This window comes from Pogoniulus pusillus, chromosome 6 (assembly GCF_015220805.1).
Source record: "Pogoniulus pusillus isolate bPogPus1 chromosome 6, bPogPus1.pri, whole genome shotgun sequence".
Taxonomy (NCBI): domain Eukaryota; kingdom Metazoa; phylum Chordata; class Aves; order Piciformes; family Lybiidae; genus Pogoniulus; species Pogoniulus pusillus.
In genome coordinates this window covers 27,752,952-27,772,615 of record NC_087269.1, presented here as the reverse complement: position 1 = coordinate 27,772,615, position 19,664 = coordinate 27,752,952, and the positions used below count along the sequence as shown (strand labels likewise).

The 19,664-nt window shown below is 45.6% G+C and overlaps 1 protein-coding gene across 1 annotated transcript in view; it reads left to right on the top strand.

The window, feature by feature from the left end:
• Window positions 1–19,664, top strand: part of IPMK (inositol polyphosphate multikinase) — a 56,028-nt gene that overhangs the window by 20,146 nt on the left and 16,218 nt on the right. The window contains exons 3-4 of the mRNA XM_064145014.1: window positions 8,940–9,036; window positions 17,618–17,790. Of these exons, the coding sequence (XP_064001084.1) occupies window positions 8,940–9,036; window positions 17,618–17,790 (270 nt within the window). The remainder of the gene's footprint in view (window positions 1–8,939; window positions 9,037–17,617; window positions 17,791–19,664) is intronic.

Here is a 19,664-nt window from a genome sequence, read left to right as displayed (position 1 = left end):
GTTGGTGTAAAAAACATCACCTGCGCTGTCCCGAGGTGGTGCCTGAGGGGTCAGGCGTTGTTGCACATCCTTAAAGAAGAATTGTCTTTCATGTCAGAGAGGTCCAAAGTCCATTGAAGACTCCAGCTCCTCCACAGCTGAGTCTGAAGGTAGCACCTGGTGGTGCCAGTGAGTGGTGCAGCTAGCAGAGACCGAAGGGCAAGAGGAAACTCAGTTCTGTGGCAAGGAATTGGTGATGAAACATGATCTCTGGTTTTGCCATTCTGACTCTGGTGCCCCCCACCCTGCTCCAGGCTCAGCTAAGTGGCTTTCAGCAGTTGCAAGGGTGCGTTGAGTACAGTAAACAATTCAAACTTGCTTTGTGGTTAATCTGTAGTTGCCCAGGAATCTTGTGGGATGAAGGCTTAGATGGGAGTTTGTTGCCTTGTCAAGAGGGAAACCGCTCTTTTCTGCTGCTGATGGGAAGGGGTTGGGTGCCTGCTCAGGTCTTCTGAAATACTTTGGTTAATAAGAAGTGGTTATTGGAAAGAAAGAGGGATTGGCTGAACTGTCTCTACCATCTGACCTCTGACCAGAGCAAAGTTTTGGGTATGGTGCCTGCTGCTCTTCACTTGTGGCTCCGCTGTGGTATTTGTCCAGCCTGACTCTGCCCGACTGCTGCCTTTAGGTTTCTTCTTCTGTCTGCTGAAATTTGGAAGCTCTGCCACGTCCTCAGAAATGGGTCAGGGTTTGCTTTGCCTCTTGTAAAGATGATTCCCTGCCTGGGGCTAGAAATCTTGCTGGAGTCAGCCTAAATTTGACTATATAGAACATGTGGAAGTGGATGATATAAGAGCTAGTGTTTTTCTGCCATTGTTAGCAAATGACTGCTTGATAAACATGACCAAATAAGTATCTCTTTGGGAGATTTTTGAAGCTTATTTTCACAGCCTTCATTTTTCATAAGGTAAGGTGGCTCATTCTGCTGTATTTTTTCCCTGACCGTTGGAAGAAGGATATGTCCATAAATATATGAAGGGTAGGGGGAAAGAGGATGGATCCAGACTGTTTCAGTGACAGGACAAGGGGCAGTGGGTGCAAACTGGAACCCAGGAAGCTGAACAGAAGGAGAAACTTCTTTGATGTGGGGGTGCTGAAGCCATGGAGCAGGCTGCCCAGAGAGGTTGTGGAGTCTCCTTCTCTGGAGAGATTCCAGCCCTACCTGGTCATTCTGATCCTGGGCAAGCTGCTGTGGGTGACCCTGCTTTAGCAGAGGGGTTGGACTGGATAATCTCCAGAGGTCTCTTCTGGGGTATGATTGTCACAAGTGTGTGCTGGTCTTACTTGGAAATCCATTGTGGAAATATGTCCTGGTTTGGTTTAAGCTTTTGGGTTTTTTTTTTTTTTGTCTTTCTGTAGCCACCTTCAGTGAGAATAATAATGCTAGCCTCATGTATAGTAAAAGAAGTCCTTCAGTGTAGTAGCTTTTGGTATTACAGCAGCAATCACAAATATTTAACTTTTGGAATCTCTCTGGTATCAGATATTTTGAATATAAGCAGAGCTGGCTCAGTTCCAGTCATACTTTGTGGAAACAAATCTGGCGGATGCTCACAAGTCAAAACATGGCCCTGCTCTGAAAAAGCAGCAAGGGCTATCTGAGTTGGAAAGCCACAGTTAGCAATTGCTAAAAGCACAGCTGTGCTTCAACTTTTTTTAACTCTGGCCCTTGTACTTGCCTGGTGCAAGTGGGTGATGTAGGAGTCCGGGGGGAAATGGCATGTGGCTTAGGTAATTAAAGTCTGGAATAGAGCATGAATGCATGGGGAAGCAGAATTAAGGTTGCACCATCATCTGTAAGTGTTGCATGGCTAATTTGAGCTCCTGACTTACTAACTGCTCCCCACCCTTTCAAAATCCCGCCCCCAGCTGCACTGGAAACTGAACTCTCTGCCTGTGGTTGGCAGTGGGTTGGTTATCAGTTGCCTCTGATGAGAGGCCAGGCCCTGCTGTGGCCCTGTGTGTACTGTGGGTACGACCTGGGCTCAGGACAGTGCAACAAGGAGACATTTGGTGACATTTGGCACTGGGGAGGCCGCACCTTGAGTCCTGGGTTCAGTTTTAGGCCCCTCACTACAAGAAGGACATTGAGGTGCTGGAGCGTGTCCAGAGAAGGGCAGCAGAGCTGGTAGAGTCTGGAGAACTGGGCTGGTGAGCAGCAGCTGAGGGAACTGGAGTTGTTTAGTCTGGAGGTGAGGAGGCTGAGAGGAGACCTCATATTGCTCCCTGCAACTCCCTGAAAGGAGGCTGGAGTGAGGTGGAAATTGGTCTCTTCTCCCTAATATTAGGTGATTGAATGAGAGGAAATGGTTTGAAGTTGTGCTGGGGAGGGATAGATTGGAGAGAGGTAATAATTTCTTTGCTGCAAGAGTAGTAGGCATTGGAACAGGCTGCACAGGGAAGTGGTGGAGTCATTGTCCCTAGAGGTATTCAAGAAATGTGTGGACATGGCCCTTTGGGGCACAGTTTGATGGCCATAGTGGTGTTAGGTGGTTGGGCTTGATGATCTTGGAGGTCTTTTCCAACTGGAACAATTCTGTGGTTCTCTGATATTAAGACTCAGCAAGCTGCAGTGCTCCTGCCTTTAGGGACAGTTTATGATAGCTGACCCCAGGAAACAGGGATGGTTCAGACTGACATGCCTACAGTGGCATTGAAAGGTCCCTGCTCCAAGAGCTTTTAAATAAATGCAAAGTTTAAATAGTCATTTAAATCAGCTCTTTCCCATACTATAGAGGCTTCTCTTCAGGCTGCTGCTGTCCAAGTGGTGCTTGTTCATTAGGGCAACTGAAGACAGGTCTGCACTGCCAGAACTAGTTTACTGTTGAAATTTAAACATTTGTTTTACCCTTCCACTGTCGTTTAAGTGATTAACTAGACTTCAGAGAACAAAAAAATACCCCTGAATGTCATGCTGCTTTAAACAAGGAAAAGAACATTCCCATTCCCCCAAGCAGCCCCTGTTTGCATTAAAAACCAGATGAATCTGTTTGGAGCAGACTTACCAAAACAAACAGAGTGTACTTTGGATTAAAAACTGAGGGATGGTAAATTTGCCTAGAAATTAAAGCGTCCCAAGTAACTGGAAATTATGACCTCATGGTGTCTGTTAGACTATCTGAGCTGCCACAGGACATATCTGTTCTTCCTAGGAGTTAGTGGTCGTAATTTGTAATGGTCATGCTCTTTGAGCCCTCCAAATGTCAGCATCCTGTTTACTTGCATTTAAGCCCAACAGTTATTACATTTTGTGTCCCCAGTTTGTGCTATTGGAAGAATGTAGCCTGCAATACATAGCATGGATGCCTCCTCTGACTGAGCTGACCCTGAATTGTTTGTGAGTTCTTGGATGAAGGTCTTATGCACAGTTAATGGCTAAAGCAGCAATTACTTCTGTTTGTCAGGGTAGGCTGGAGAAATGGAATCACCATAGAATGGCTTAGGTTGGAAGAGACTCCAGGGATCATCTACTCCAAGCTCTCTGCCATGGGCAGGGATGCTTCCCAGTTATACCAGGTTGCTCAAGGCCTTGTCCAATCTGGGAATTCTACAATTTTATGTTTTCTAAAAGTTGTTCTGGGCTAAGTAATAACTTGTCTCTTTCAGCAGTAGTGATGCCATCTGGGGCATAAGGTGCACCATTTACTTCCTGTGTAACTTCAGGGGTGGCTTTGCCACCTGTATCTTTGTATTTGGCATTCTGAATAACATCTCAATACACAGCTTGCTACCAGGTTGTATGAAATGAGAAGAAACACCCATGGTGTGGGCTCTGTTTCCAAGGCCCCTATCTGATGAGCAAAAGTGCTTCCCTCCTGCCTGGGATGAGCATAATTTCTGAAATGTCTGCTTTTATTGCTTTGCCCACACCAAATGAACTTCCTCTGATCTTTATTATCTGAGTGCTTAGTCTTATTTGATGTGCAAATACATTGCAGGCTGAGACTGAGGGCTATATTACGGTCAAATAAGTGCCTTGTTTATTTTGTCAGACTTTGGAGAGGAGTTTATTACAGGTTTCTGGGAGTAAGAGTCACAGGTTCACAGACTGCCTTGGGTTGGAAGGGACCCTCAAAGGTCATCCCATCCAACCTGCCTGCAGTCATCAGGGACACCTCCAACTAGTTGGGCTTCTCAGGACTGCATCAAGTCTGATCTTGAATGTCTCCAGAGACAGGATCTCAACTATATCCCTGGGCAGCCTGTTTCAGTATTTCACCAGTCTCATAGTAAAGAACTTTCTCCTAAATTCCAACTTAAATCTATCCTGCTCCAGCTTCAAACCATTGCCCCTCATCCTGCCACTACAAGCCCTGGTAAACAGTCCCTCCCCAGCCTTCCTCTAGGTCCCCTAGCTCTAAAGTCTCTCTGAAGCCTTCTCTTCTCCAGGCTCAACAGCCTGGCTTCATAGGAAAGGTTCTGCAGCCCTCTCATCATCTTGGTGGCCTACTCTGGACCAGCTCCAGCAGGTATCTCTCTTGGGTTGGAGGCCCCAGATCTGGACCCAGTACTCCAGGTGAGGTCCTATCAGAGCATAACAACTTGAAAGGCAGAAATAATGCACTCTATCTCTTTCTGCTGGAGTAATGACACTGAACAATGCCTCACTCTGAGTTTTGTCTCTGAAATGTCCTATTTTGGTGCACTTAAGGACAGACTACTCGGAAGTTACTCTTTCTCCATTTGCCCTTTGTTTTGGGCTGTTACATTGTCTGATTATCTTTCTTAGTGTTTGAAATACCCAGGAACGTACTCATATACTCACAGTTACTTGCTAAGTTGCTGAGTTTAATCACTTAATGTTGGTGATTAAGAAATAAGTCAAAGCAAGAGTCCTAGTCCAGTCTGTCCTTAAAAACTGGAAATGCTCTCCTGACACCACTTTCTCAGAATCTTTTTGCCAGTAAATTAAGCAAATGAATTCTTGTTTTCTTCCCCCCCCCGCCATTGCAGTCAGTGTTTATTCTCCTTCTGTGCTTCACTTTTTGCTTCAGTCTGTCTCCTCTTTGTCCTTTCCCAGATACCTGCTCCCATATGAAAGCTGTGATACTGCCTGATGGTTTCTGCCTCTCAGGTTTGCATAAATTCACCTGGGAAAAGAGTCTCAGTGCTGGTTTCTGTGCAATTCCGTCTTGGCTGTGAGGTGCTGTGATAATGAATTCCCAGAGCAAACAAAACTTGGAGTTGTGTTGCTTGTCTGAAAAGAATCACAGCATGAAGTAATTCCATCACTTTGTTTTGGGGCCAGCCCTCTATGGTGGGGAGCAGTGAGCTCTTTTATAAAAGACATTAGTGGATGTGATCTGTGGTGCAGTATCTGCATGGTGCTCATCTCTCTCCCTCTCTTCTCCCTCCCCCTTAACTTCTTTTCTTTCTTAAGCTCTTAAAATCAAGCTACATTCCAGTCTTCTGGGGAAAATACTGTCTTCTGCTGCCACCATCTAAGGCTCAGCAAAGAAATGCAGCATAAATAAGAAATGAACAGCCACTGATCATGCAAGGATTTTTCTCTTGGAACACAAGAACACTGCATGCCAGCTTGTGTTAACATGGAGCAAAAAAAGAGACCTAAACCTGCAGCTACCTGTAGTGCTCAGAGATGATGGCAGCTTCTCAAACCAGGGCACGCAGAAAGAGATCAGTGCCCTGTGTTGTGACACTGGACTCCTAAGATAACACACCCAGCGGCTTTGGTATGCTGAAGATAGCAGCAGCAGTGGTAGAGGGTGCAGCAGTGAGTGTTCCTCAGTGTTATGCATCATGCTGTGCACATATCTCTGTCCTTTCAGCTTTGAGGATTCAACCCCCTCTTTAGGATCTTCAAAATGGGCTTTGACCATGAGCAAGGAATGAGGCAGATGACATGGTCTACTGTAAAGTTAGCGCAGATTTGGTGGTGTCCCCTTCTTGGTGACAGCCCAGTAACAGTGCTGGCATAAAGGTGTCAGAATTGCAGCTGGTCCAAGCCCAGGAGAGCCCTGTATTAGACGTGCCTGGAGGATTCTGCAGCAGCTCTGTGTTTGAAGCACACTGGTGGTTTGAGTTTGCCCAGGCTGAGGTTTCTGTGAGGAAACCTAAATTTAGCACAAACCCGCACTGTATGATTTAAACATTCGGCTGCTGTCTGAGGCTCTGTCAGAGTTATCCAGCGCTGGGGAGCATAGCTGAGGTTTGCCTCCATGCTCTAAAACAGCAGCTGGATTTCAGGTCTGGGGCTTTCCTTCTTACATGTTTCGATAGTACAACTCTAAAGGCATGCATTTTGTGACACCTGCCCTCTGTAGTTTCCTTCACTACACATTCTGTCACTTGGGTTAAATGCAGATCTGGAAGCAGTGAGCTGAGGCAGCTCTGCAGAGCTCTGTTAGCACCTTCAAGAATCTTTTGCATTGCTTCTGCCTTTGCAGCAGGCTCTGACTGCAGCTGTGCATGGCTTGCTGAAGTGAAAGCAGAATTGTTAGCTTGCCCTGGTCACTGGCGTGCAGTGCCTGAGAAGACTGCTGGGCTGAGGGGCAGGACGTGAGTCCCATAGCATGAGAGCAGAGCTAGCTGCAAGGGGATTAGGCTGAGATGACTCCTAAGTGCAATAATAAGCGTTGTAACCTGTACTTGGGTGGAGGTAGATCTTTGAGTCTGCAGAACACACTGATCAGTGCTATAAGCTATCCACTGTGTCTCTAACTAGGTCTTCAAGTAGAGTGGGGAGGACCTGGTCAAGGGAATGGTTTTGAAAAGCTCTTAGCAACACTCCAAACTGGTGACAGTCATGTAATTCAATGGCAGATGCATGTCATAGAATGGTTGGGGTTGGAAGGGACTAAATCCAACCCTCATGCCATGGGCAGGGACACCTTCCACTAGATCAGGTTGCTCAGGGGTTCATCCAGCCTGGTCTTGAACACCTCCCTGGGCATCCTGTTCAGTGTCTCGCCACCCTCACTGTAAAGGATTTTTTCCTTCAGTCTAAATCTGACCTCCTCAAGCTTCAGTCTGTTACCCTTGTCTTATCACTACAAGCCCTTGCAAAAAGTCCCTCCCCAGCTTTCTTGTAGCCCCCTTCAGGTACTGGAAGGCTGTGCTAAGGTCTCCCTGGAGCCTTCTCTTTTCCAGGCTGAACAGTTCTAACTCAGCCTGTCTCCATAAGGGAGGTTCTCCAGTCCTCTAATCATCTTTGTGGCTTCTGCTGGACCTACTCCAGCAGTTCCATGTCTCTCTTCCCTCTTTGCTGGGAGCACCAGAACTGGCCTCAGGGCCCCAGGTGGGGTCTTACACGAGCAGAGCAGAAGGGCAAAACCCTCTCACTGTCGTGCTGCTCTCACTGCTTTGGATGCAGCCCAGCACACAGCTGCCCTCTGAGCTGCCAGCGACCATTGCTGGCTCATGAGGAGTTTTTGTCATTTGACACCCCCAAGTTCTCCTCCCGGCTGCTCTTGAGCCACTCCTCTCCCAGCCTGTATTTGTGCTTGGTATCACTCTGACCCAGGTGCAGGACCTTGAACTTAATGAGGTTGGCTTGGGCCCATCTCTGCAGCCTGTCCAAGTCCCCCTGGATGCCATCCCTTCCCTCCAGTGCATCAACCAGACCACAGAGCTTCGTGTCTTTTGCAGCCTTGCTGAGTGTGCCTCCATCTCACTGTCCATGTCACTGACAAAGATATTAAACAGCACTGGTCCCAGTACTGGCCCCTGAGGGATGCCAGATAGTACCCAAGGCATCGCTTCAGCTCACAAATGATTACTCCTTCAGGCAGCTCCTGTTCCCAAACTGCTCTTGATTTTCTTACAGAACTTGGGGGAGGTGGAATAATGGTTGAAAGTGTTACAGAAAATGAAAACAAAATACATTGAAATTGTGTGTGGTCTGTGGAGTTGCTACGGGATGAGTTGGTTTGGGGAAATGAGGAAATACTGTCTAATCTGAGCTTACATACTGTACCTGATGGAACCTCAAAAGCTTTAGAGTGGATCCAGGATAGGTGAACACTCTTTTCACTAAATAGACTTCAATGCTAGCAGTTATAGTTTGCATTGCTGCTCAAGTTAAGCCATACATTACTGTTAGTTAGAGTTGATGTGTCTCTAGGATGAGAGAAAACAGCCTCAAGTTGCACAGGGGAGGTTTAAGTTGGACATTAGAAGAAACTTGTTCCTTCAAAGGGTTCTCAACCACTGGAACAGGTTTCTCAGGGAGATGGTGGAATTCCCATCCCTGGAAGTGTTTAAAAGAGGCAGAGATACGGCGCTAAGGCACATGGGTTAGCACCAGATTTAGAATCATAGAATCAGCCAGGGTTGGAAGAGACCACAAGGATCATCTAGTTCCAACCCCTCTACCATTGGCAGGAACACCCTACCATGGATCAGGCTGGCCAGAGCCTCATCCAGCCTGCCCTTAAACTCCTTTTGGTAGAGTTGGAGAATGGTTGGGCTCAATTTATGCCAGGGGAGGTATAGGCTGTATTTTATTTATGCCAGAGAGTGATTGGCATTGGAATGTGCTGCCCAGGGAGGTGGTGGAGCTGCCGTCCCTGGAGGTGTTCTAGAAAAGCCTGGATGAGGCACTTAGTGCCATGGTCTAGTTGATTGGACAGGCCTCGGTGATGGGTTGGACTGGATGATCTTGGAGGTCTCTTCCAACCTGGTTGATTCTATGAATTACCTTAAAGGTCTATTCCAACCAAAACAATACTATGATTGTATCATCTTTTCCACTTGGAAAACCAGAAAGGAAGGATGCGACTGTGGTAACTGTCAGCCTCACCTCATATGCCATGTAAGTGTAAAGTAGAAATGTTGCATATACCAAAACAAAGACAGTAAGGAATTGTAATTCTGGGACAATTGGAAGTCTCAAATGAATTAAACTGATGATGTCTTCACCCCTCCCTAATTTATTTCAGGTCTATGACTCCAACTGTTGCGACAGTGTTCTTCTGGAGCTGCGGGAATATCTGCCAAAATACTTCGGTGTCTGGTCACCACCTACTGCACCAAATGGTACTGTTCTAATTTTATCTGTTAATCAAAACCTCCTGCAGAAGTCTTCTGGAGACTGTAGTGGTTTGTTGGTTTTGGGTATTTTGTTTTGTTGTTGTTGCCATTTTGGTTTTTTTCAGTTGCAAGATCTGAAAGGCTTTTAGGGGTTTGTTTTGTAAACCACTAATGTTGCCTCTAACACCTGGTTCCAGTTTGCAGTCCTCTCTGGCTGGGGTCTTTCCTCCCAGGGGAGATGGGGAATGGCCATTTATAATGGAATTGTTGCCTGAATAGCTGGGCCTGGGGCATGTTACCCTGGAGCTGCTGCCCTGGTCTGGGTCATGTCAGAAGAGTTAGCTGGTTGCATGATTAAGGCTGCTCAGGCCATCAGAGCAAGAGGCAGGTGCTGTGTGGGTACAGAAGGAAGCAAAAATGGGGCCTAAAGGAAGGAGTTCAGACTGGAATCTACTGCTGGATCTCCAGAGGTTGGATCCTATCACCATGCCATAGCATACAAAGGAATTATTTCAGCAGGCACCTTACTGGGATGCTCCACTTGACATTCTCTCTTACTGGGTTGAATGTAACAAAGCTCCGGTGTCTTAATAAGACTTTGTGTATGTATACATAGTAGGAGTCAGGAAGAAAAAGGTAGTTGGGAGATTGTCTTTTTGGGAGAAAAGAGCTTTTACTAGCTTTGAGTTTTTCTTTTTTTTTTTTTTTCTGGGGAACAGGAGCTTCTTGGAACATACAGAAACAAAAGGCTGCCATCAAGTTTACTTAAATAGGCACCAAAACTAGATACTGTGCTCCTTTAATGTAACTCTCTTCTTTGCTTACTCTGTCACTTGATAGATTTGTTTTCCAAAGAGAGTAGTAAGGCTGTGTCCAAAGACCTTGTCTAAACTCTGCAAAAAGAAAAGCAACTAGGATTGTGGAGTACCCAGCAGTTTCTTGGCTCAGATATTCCTTCACGCTTTCCTATTTGGCACTAACTCAAGTAGCTTTACCAGAGCTATCTTATTCCTTCCCTCATCATTTTATGTATCATGGAGCTCAGTTAATGTCCCCTCCAAATTGCAAATCAATTCTTTCTATTCACAGAAGGATCTTAAGATGTAAAAATATGTGGTCTAGCCAAGATACAGTAATTCAAAGCATCCCTGCTTTACTTTGAGAATTCACTAGCTCTGTGCACCATGAGGCTGAATTTCAGCAGGTCTCCTCCAGCTGACCCAATGTAGTCCTGAGGAACAGCTGTGTTAAGGAAGAGGAACTTCTGATTTTCTTTGATTTGCTTCTTGAAAAGACTGTGCAGCATCAGGAGCTCTCCTCACTGAAAGCTCTGGCAAGGGGTCGAACAAAACACTCCATTGCCAGTTCTGTTATCTGTAGTATTAATGAGTTCTGTGTAGTCTTGATAGAACTTGAATTCACTGATGATAATGGAGCTTATCAGAGTGCACGTGTGCTGGATACATGCAGAGCTAAGGAGGCAGCTCTTCACCTTGGAAGTCATCTGGTCTTTAGCAGCTATTTGCAAACACAGTTTTGCTAACGCCAGATGTGGAGGCAAACCTCTGCAATGCATTGGTATGCATCTGTGCTTGGCACCAGAGGGAAATGTTTTCTATTTCAGACTGTCAAAAGTAGGAAAACAAGGCTAGAAAATAGGGAGGAGGGAAGCAGCCACACAGAGGAGCAACATAGAGAGGCTATTTCTGGGAAGCAAAAGGAGGATTTGTTACCTGTCCCCCCAGATCAGCTCTCGATTAAGGTCTGGTGCGAAAGATTGGACTATGTGCTTAGCTGCTGTGGTATATCTCAATGGCATTAGCTGCTAGGAATCATAGAATCAACCAGGTTGGAAGAGACCTCCAAGATCATCCAGTCCAACCCATCACTGAGGCCTGTCCAATTAACTAGACCATGGCACTAAGTGCCTCATCCAGGCTTTGCTTCAACACCTCCAGGGACAGTGACTCCACCACCTCCCTGGGCAGCCCATTCCAATGCCAATCACTCTCTCTGACAATAGCTTCCTCCTAACACCCAGCCTAGACCTGCCCTGGCACAGCTTGAGACTGTGTCCCCTTGTGTTGCTGCTTGCCTGGCAGAAGAGACTAACCTCCACCTGGCTACAGCCTCCCTTCAGGCAGTTGTAGACAGCAATGAGGTCAGCCCTGAGCCTCCTCTTCTCCAGGCTGCACACCCCCAGATCCCTCAGCCTCTCCTCACAGGACTGTGCTCCAGGCCTCTCACCAGCTTTGTTGGTGTCTGTGGATACATTCCAGTATCTCAATATCTTTCTTGAACCGAGAAGCCCAGAACTGGACACAGCACTCAAGGTGTGGCCTGAGCAGTGCTGTGTCCGGGCAGAATAACCTCCCTTGTCCTGCTGGCCACACTGTTCCTGTGCCAGGCCAGGATGCCATTGACTCTCCTGCCCACCTGGGCACACTGCTGGCTCATGTTCAGCTACTATCTACCACTACCCTGAGATCCCTTTCTGCCTGGCTGCTCTCAGCCACTCTGTCCCCAGCTTGTAGTGCTGCTTGGGGTTGTTGTGGCCGAAAGTGCAGGACCCTGCACTTGGCCTTGTTCAATCTCATCCTCTTGGCCTCTGCCCACCCATCCAGCTTGGCAAGGTCCCTCTGCAGGGCAGTAAGTTACTGTTGCAGTCTTGACACAGGAAACTTGACCTTTTCCTTGGCAGTCACTGCCCCACAGCCTATGGGGACAGAGCTCCATACTACCTCTGAGCAGTCAACCTACTAATCCCTTGTTGCTAAACTAGGGAGAAATTACTTCTAAACCACCCCCCACTCCCCAAAACAAAAATAAATTAAACAGTCTATCAGGTTTCTGCTGCATGTCCTGAACTAGATGTATTTTGTCAGCATGTGAGGAGTAACAAGGGCTTGCCTGGTTTGCAAGGCAGAACGAGGATGGCCTTTGTGTCATGTAAACTAGTTCTATTATTGAGATAAGGAAGGAGGAGGGCTCTTGGGTGAGTGGTGTCTTGAATCTGTAGCATCATAGCTGTTTTATTAGGTTGAGGGTTAACAGTTTGAGAAGGTTCATACAGACGTGCAGAGAATCACAGACTTGTGGTAGGAAATAACCAGCAACTTCATTTAGGACTGCTCTGAACTTGACCTGTGAGCATCTCTCAGTTCCCATATGCAGGTAAGCAGCAACTGCAGTGGGGAAGGTGAATAAGGGGTTTGTTTCCTTAGAGAGATATTTAGGGAGAAACATCAGTCTTCTCTGCTGAAAATGCGGATGAGTGGATGAAATTACTAGCTAAAAAGGGTGAAATGAAGTGTGACAGATAAGATGGACTTTATAGAGTATCAATAAAATCTGTAAAAGAACTGTTCTGTGCTGCTGAAATGTCATAGTAGTACTGCACTTAGAGGTGGGTGACAGCCCCTCTCCCTAAGCTGATCTAGAACTGGAGTGAGACAGCTTGATTTGAACTTCAGTTCACTGGCACCGTGGGCATTTGGGGTTTGTTAATAAAGAAGTGGAAAAGTTGTTATGATGATGTAGGAGCCATGTCAAGTTTTTTTATCTCTTCTGCTAGAGTTCTGGTTTCTGCTGCCTACTTGTTGCCCCTGCATATTTTTTCCCCAGTAACTTTACTGCTGCTCATTTCACTATGTTCTCTCATTTTTGTTGCTTAAACTGAGAACAGGGTCGATAAATATAAGCCAGCTTCAAAACTTTTCATTTCTTCTCTTGTTGCTGGGAGCAAGTGAGGCTTTTCCCTGCTTATTCATATGTTTTGAGAGGTGTCTTGCAAGTTAGGAGAAGCAGTCAGATGCCTCAAGTTATGTTGTCACTTGTGATTGCAGTGAGGACTGAATGCAACATCCCGTACGTGCTGGAGACTGCAGTGTTTCATGCCATGCATACTTGCTGAGTTCTGGTGGGCTTTTGGTTTGTCTCCTTTGGGACTGTAATGAAATATGTAAATAATGTGTCAGGCCACATCCTCCTGTCTCCTTCCCTGCTGCTGAGAAGTAGAAAGGGGGAGGGTAAGCCTCTGAGGAATCATTTGTTTAAACCTTTGAAGTAGGTAGTCAGAATTATTTACCAAAGCTCAGACAGAAGAATCCCTATGAAGTCCTTTCTCTGCAGGGGTTTTTAACCTGGTTTGAGATGGCAGATGCATCATTTTCAGAAGCACACTGGGTTAGCAGTGCACTGCATCACCATGCAGAACACGTGAGCTGCTTGAAAACACTGCAGGGTTTTGTTTAGCAAAACAAGGAGAGGAAGGAGGGTGCTGTAGTGATTTAGGCTCAGCTGTGGGCTTGGTGATGGCCTTGAGAACAACACTTGGGGTCAAATCCTTAAAGACTGAGAGCACCTGACTTGAAAAGGTAGAGCAGTGATGCCTACTGATGTCTGAATCCAAAGCTTCTTTTGTTTGCCTTAGTCTTTATGTCTGGAGATATTGTAGGGGTAGCTGTTGATAGCTGTGTGATTCACAGATTGCACTGAGTTGGAAGGGACCCTCGAAGGTCATCTTATCCAACCTTCTCTGCAGTCAGCAGGGACACCTCCAACTAGATCAGGCTGCTCAGGGCCACACTGAGTCTAATCTTGAGTATGTCCAGGGATGGGGCCTCAACAACATCCCTGGGCAATCTGTTCCAGGATTTCACCACCCTCCCCTTGTTGTAAAGAACTTCCTTTCTCCTGATGTCCAACCTAAATCTACCTTTCTGCAGTTTGAAACTATTGCCCCATGTCCTATCACCACAAACACTTCTAAGAAGTCCTTCTCCAGCCTTCCTGCACGTCCCCTTTCAGATACTGAAATGCAGCTCTGAGATCTGCCCCAGGCCTTCTCTTCTCCAGGCTGAACAGCCTCAGTTCTTTCAGCCTGTCCCCACAGGAGAGGTTCTGCAGCTCTCTGATCATCTTGGCAGTCTCCTTTGGACTTGCTTCAACAAGTCCATTTCTTTCTTGTGTTGGAGGCCTCAGAGCTGGACACAGTACTCCAGGTGAGGTCTCACCAGAGCAGAGCAGAGGGCCGAATCACCTCTCTCAACCCACTGGCCATGCTGCTTTAGATACAACCCAGGATGCCATTGGCCCTCCAGGCTGCAAGTGCATGTTGTTGACTCATGTCCAGCTTCTCATCCACCAGCACCCCCAAGTCCTTTTCTGTGGTTTTTGGGGTCTTTCAGTAGCCCTTACAGCTTGAACACAATGCAAGTAAGAAGAAAATTGGGCCAGGAAGAAATGAAGCATTAACACTCAATGCATGTATCTGAGGCTGCAATAAGAAAAAAACAACTTCTTTCTTCACAAAGCTTTATCTGTGGTGGTGTTGCTCTCTCTGCAAGGACAGAAAGCTTTTTGAGAGTGGGGGTGTGCACTGAACAGATGTAAGAGAGTCCTAATTTCGAGCTAGCAGAGTGATGAAGACATAACTACTAATTCCAGAAAGTGTAAGAGAGATGAGTCATTTCTGGATAACTCACAGGCTTTGCCAAGTAATTAGTGTTTCCCATGGTTAGTGTTAGCTCCTCAAGTTATTTTAATGCTTAAATATTGTTTTAAAAATAGTAATTGTTACATGTTTTAGGAGGTCAGTAAGGGAAAAAGTCTATAGCTTAACAGAGCTGAAGTGGATGGGGAATGAAAATGTGACAGATATTTAGAGGTTTTTAATGTTTTGGAAGGCCTGAATGTTGGTGCAGGCACTTAAAAAGGGATTTGGAGCACAGAGGGACAGTGGATAACCATCGGTGCTCCACAGGTGCCTTGAATGGGAAGAGGACAAAAGGATTGTGCTGCATGTTCTCTGAAGGGAAGTATGCTTAGTCTGGGGAGACTTAAGGTCTGCATTTTAAGCTGCAGGCTCACTTTTTGTTGCATTATGGAAATATATGTTTTACCCTATTTTATACAGAATTATGTTTTGAGGTTGATAAGAAACCTGCATCTAAATCATTTGTGCCATTTATGGTGTCTTGCAAGTTCTCTAATTTATGTATCTGTAATAGCTTGAGTCCAGAGGTGCTCACACCATTTTCCAAAGCAGTTTGGAGTTGGTGGTGAAGGACTGCAGCCATTTCCTGCAGTGTTTTTATATTAGTTTTTTTCTTCCCACCTCCCATGGCAAATCTCTGGCTCAGTGCTTTTGAGAGCTAAGTACTGAAAACCTTGAATTCACCTAGTTGTTGTTTTCTGTATTGTTTTTAAGTGATGACACAAATCTGCTGCTAAACAGTGATGCCTGTAACAGGCAAAAAGGGTAGGTGTGAAGGGTGGGCAAAAAGGATGGCACTGAAGAGTTTTGCAGTTGTTGTCTTAATGACATATAGCTAATAAGTTATATGTAGGCTATAATCACTTATATATGTTTATATTATACAGGATTCAGCAGTGGTTCCCCAAACCCCTGCCAAAACTGTGTCAATAGAATCATAGAATCAACCAGGTTGGAAGAGACCTCCAAGATCATCCAGTCCAACCGAGCACCCAGCCCTATCCAGTCAACTAGACCATGGCACTAAGTGCCTCATCCAGTCTTTTCCTGAAGACCTCCAGGGACGGTGCCTCCAGCACCTCCCTGGGCAGCCCATTCCAATGCCAATCACTCTCTCTGTGAAGAACTTCCTCCTAACATCCAGCCTATACTTTCCCCGGCACAACTTGAGACTGTGTCCCCTTGTTCTATTGTTGGTTGCCTGGGAGAAGAGGCCACCCCCCACAATGTCCCTTCAGGTAGTTGTAGACAGCAATGAGGTCACCCCTGAGCCTCCTCTTCTCCAGGCTAAACACCCCCAGCTCCCTCAGCCTCTCCTCATAGGATTTGTGTTCCAGGCCTTTCAGCAGCTTTGTCGCCCTTCTCTGGACACGTTCCAGCACCTCAACATCTCTCTTGAACTGAGGAGCCCAGAACTGGACACAGCACTCAAGGTGTGGCCTGAGCAGTGCTGAGTACAGGGGCAGAATAACCTCCCTTGTCCTACTGGCCACACTGCTCCTGATGCAGGCCAGGATGCCATTGGCTGTCCTGCCCACCTGGGCACACTGCTGCCTCACGTTCAGCTGCATCTACCACTACCCTGAGGTCTCTTTCTTCCTGGTTGCTCTCCAGCCATTCTGTCCCCAGCCTGTAGCACTGCTTGGGGATGTAGTGACCAAAGTCTAAGTGCACTTGGCCTTGTTCAGTCTCATCCCATTGGCCTCTGCCCACCCATCCAGCTAGGCAAGGTCCCTCTTCAGGGCTCTCCTACCCTGCAACAGATCCACACCTGCTCCTAGCTTGGTGTCATCTGCAAACTTTCTAATGCTGGACTCCATCCCCTGGTCCACATAATCAGTAAAGATATTGAACAGGTCTGGGCCCATAATTTGTTATCCTTGAGTAAGTGTTTCTGCTTATTAATTGAAGCATGGCTAGTTCCTTAATCTCGACTATGTAACTGGTTGTGTTACTTGTCTATAGAGCTATCAAAACAAGACACTCTCGCCCTTGTTTCTCTTCAGACTTGACCTGTTTTTGCTTTCTCTGGCAGGCCTATTTTAGATCATGCTGCAGGAATGGGGAATAATACAATGGGTTTGTGTCTTCAGATTGCATTAAAGCCAAAGAAATACACTCATGGAACAGGCTGTCCCTGAAAGAAAGGCAAACTTTAGTGTGAAGTTCGTGACTGACAACAGGTGCATTGCAGAAGCTGATGTGAAGAATGAGATGTGTGTTAACTGTGTGTTGTCTTGGTACGTGTAGTGTCCTGCCAAGGGCTGCAGATCACTGCAAGTTTCCTGCAGACAAAGCTGTCTGCAATTCAGGCAGCTACTGGAGTTTGTTTTCTTGTTGTCTTCTGACAATCAGTGCTGTAGATCATGTTGGTAATAATCTCTGACCTGTGCTGGAGAAAGGCATGAAGCAGTTTGACTAGGTTTTAGATAGTCTTTTCAGTCTTTAGGTGCTCCAGGGGCTTGGGTTTTTCAAGTCCAGCCACCCCCTGAAGGGAATTTTGGAAGTGGATGAAAGGCAGCCTAGGATTCGAAGAGTGCTTTCCCCATGAGAAATGAGTACAGATGGGAGTGGGATAAAAAGAAGAAAAATGAGATGCATTTTGGCCCCTGCAGGGTAGAACTCTGAAATGTTAATTTCGTTTTTAAAGTGACACAAAGAAAAACTGCTGGTTTAATTCCATCCCTTTCACACAGAGAAAGAAAATGCCTTCTCCATTGCAAAAGCAGCCCTTGAGTAACCTGCATTTCTGTGTGCTTATTAATGCTGTTTGAAGTACGCTAATGCCTTAATAAAAGTTCCCCATGAATGTGATCTGGGCCATAATTGAGATTTGAGTGCTAGTTTAGCACACTTTCATTGTACACAGTTTTCTAAACAATATGACACTTCTAATTTAATGCTAACAGGATTTGGGAGGGGGGGTCAGTGGCCACGCTGTAGTCTGTGCTCAGAGACAAAATCAGGTCTTAAAGAACTCACAAGATATTAAGCTTTGTAGTATTCTCTTTCCTCCACAGAAGCCTGGCAGAAAGTATATAGTGATTTTGCTTTGACCTGCTGTTTATGAAAGTTTTGTCTTTTCAACAGATACCTATCTAAAACTGGAAGATGTGACCCGTAAGTTTAATAAGCCTTGCATAATGGATGTAAAAATAGGTCAGAAAAGTTATGATCCGTATGCTTCAGCTGAGAAGATACAGCAGCAGGTCAGCAAGTACCCACTGATGGAAGAGATTGGCTTTTTGGTACTTGGCATGAGGGTAAGAACTTGTTTTGTTTTCAAATCCAACTTCTGCTCTGGCCTCTTGTCCCACACCAGATCCAACTGTTAGTTTTACTAGCAAGTGACAACCCTCTTGAGCTTTGTGTAAATAAAGCACTATCTGATCATGTTGGTAGTGCTGGTGTCAACTGCTGTGTAAAATATGTTCCAAAACACACTGCTCTTGTTCACAAGTGTTTGGCTTGGTCCTGTCCCCTCTGGGAGTCTGCAGCCTGGGTTTGGTATGTGTGTACAAGAGAAGGGGCTGGGATAGAGTGTTCTTGAAAATTGAAGACAATTGCAATTAATTCTTCTCACATAGCAGACACTTCAGATTATCAAAGTATTTTTTTACTTTTACAGGCTTATATAACAGAAACAGGCCACAAAATGATCAGGGGGCTGGAGCACCTCTCCTAAGAGGACAGGCTGGGGGAGCTGGGGTTGTTCAACCTGGGAAAGAGATGGCTCCAGGGACACCAAATAGCAGCCTTCCAGTACTTGAAGGGGCATACAAGAAGGCTGAAGAGGGACTGTTTGCAAAAGCCTGCAGCAATATGACAGGGGGAAATGGTTTGAAATCAGAGAAGAGCAGATTTAGACTGGGTGTTAGGAACAAGTTCTGCACCATGAGGGTGATGAGACACTGCAACAGGTTGCCCAGGGAGGTAGATGGGGCCTCATCCCTGGAGCTGTTCGTGGTCAGGCTTGACAAGACTGTCAGCAACCTGATCTAGTGGAGGATGTCCCTGCTGACTGCAGAGGGATTGGACTAGATGCATTTAGAGGTCCCTTCCAAGCTAAACCATTCTATGACTCATATACTGAACCAGTCTTTGTAATAATTTAATAACCTGATGTAGCCTCTCTAAACCTTTCATCTGCATTTTTTTCCTTCTTATATAAAAATAATTTTTGTTTAATGTTTTAGGGAAGAGTAAGCTATCAGAGGTGATGCTTGTAGCTATAAATAGCTGCTTATGGTCTGCATTTTAAACAGCTTTCCACCAGAAGAAAACCTTTTTGATGCTTGCATGCTCAAGGAACAACTGTCAGGTGCAGATTAGTCTGAGAGGGACCAGACCCTGAAGCTGTCCACACTAATTCTGTGACTCTTCTTTATCCTAGGTGAGGAGAAAAACAGACATTGAATATTTGTGTATTGGCTGTTCTAAATCTTCACAGTAAAGAAAAACTGTAGAGAACACTGATAGATTGGTTACACCAAGGTGTTGCTGTCAGTAATGAATTCCTGATGCATTTAAAGGACTTTTTTTTCCTGCTGTGATTGGCACGGGAATGATTTTCTTTTTGATGTGAGATTTTGTTTTCCTTCTTACATACCCAAAGCCAGGACTTCTCCAGCTCTGCATCAAGACTTTGATAAGCTTCCCCTTTGCTGTTAGATAGCAACAGCACAAAGATTGCTCCATTGTTTGAAATAATTCTAATATCTCTGTAATGTTTTGTACTTAATTGCCTAAGCTCTCAGCCTTAACTCTGTCTTGAGATAAGCATTTACAGCTATAAATTATAGTGGTCATGAGTAGTAATTATGTAAGCCTGCAAGAAAGGCTGTGGGAGTAGAGTCAAAAAAGCACTGAAACAGTTGAGATGGAGAGGGAAAGCTGGAGATTATAACTTTGGGTTTGGCTTAGGGCATTATATAACCTTTCTTATCTCCTCTGTAAAACTAAGTACTTCAGTCTTTTGTTCCATGACAAGAGGAATGAGTGCTTGCTTCCATGATATTTTTACTTGGGACTATTGTTCCTAACATTGTCATTTCATCCTGGGGCAGAAATCCTTTGGATTCCCTAACTGAAGCTGTATGTATAATGATGGTCCCCACCAAACATTGCAATTTCCCAT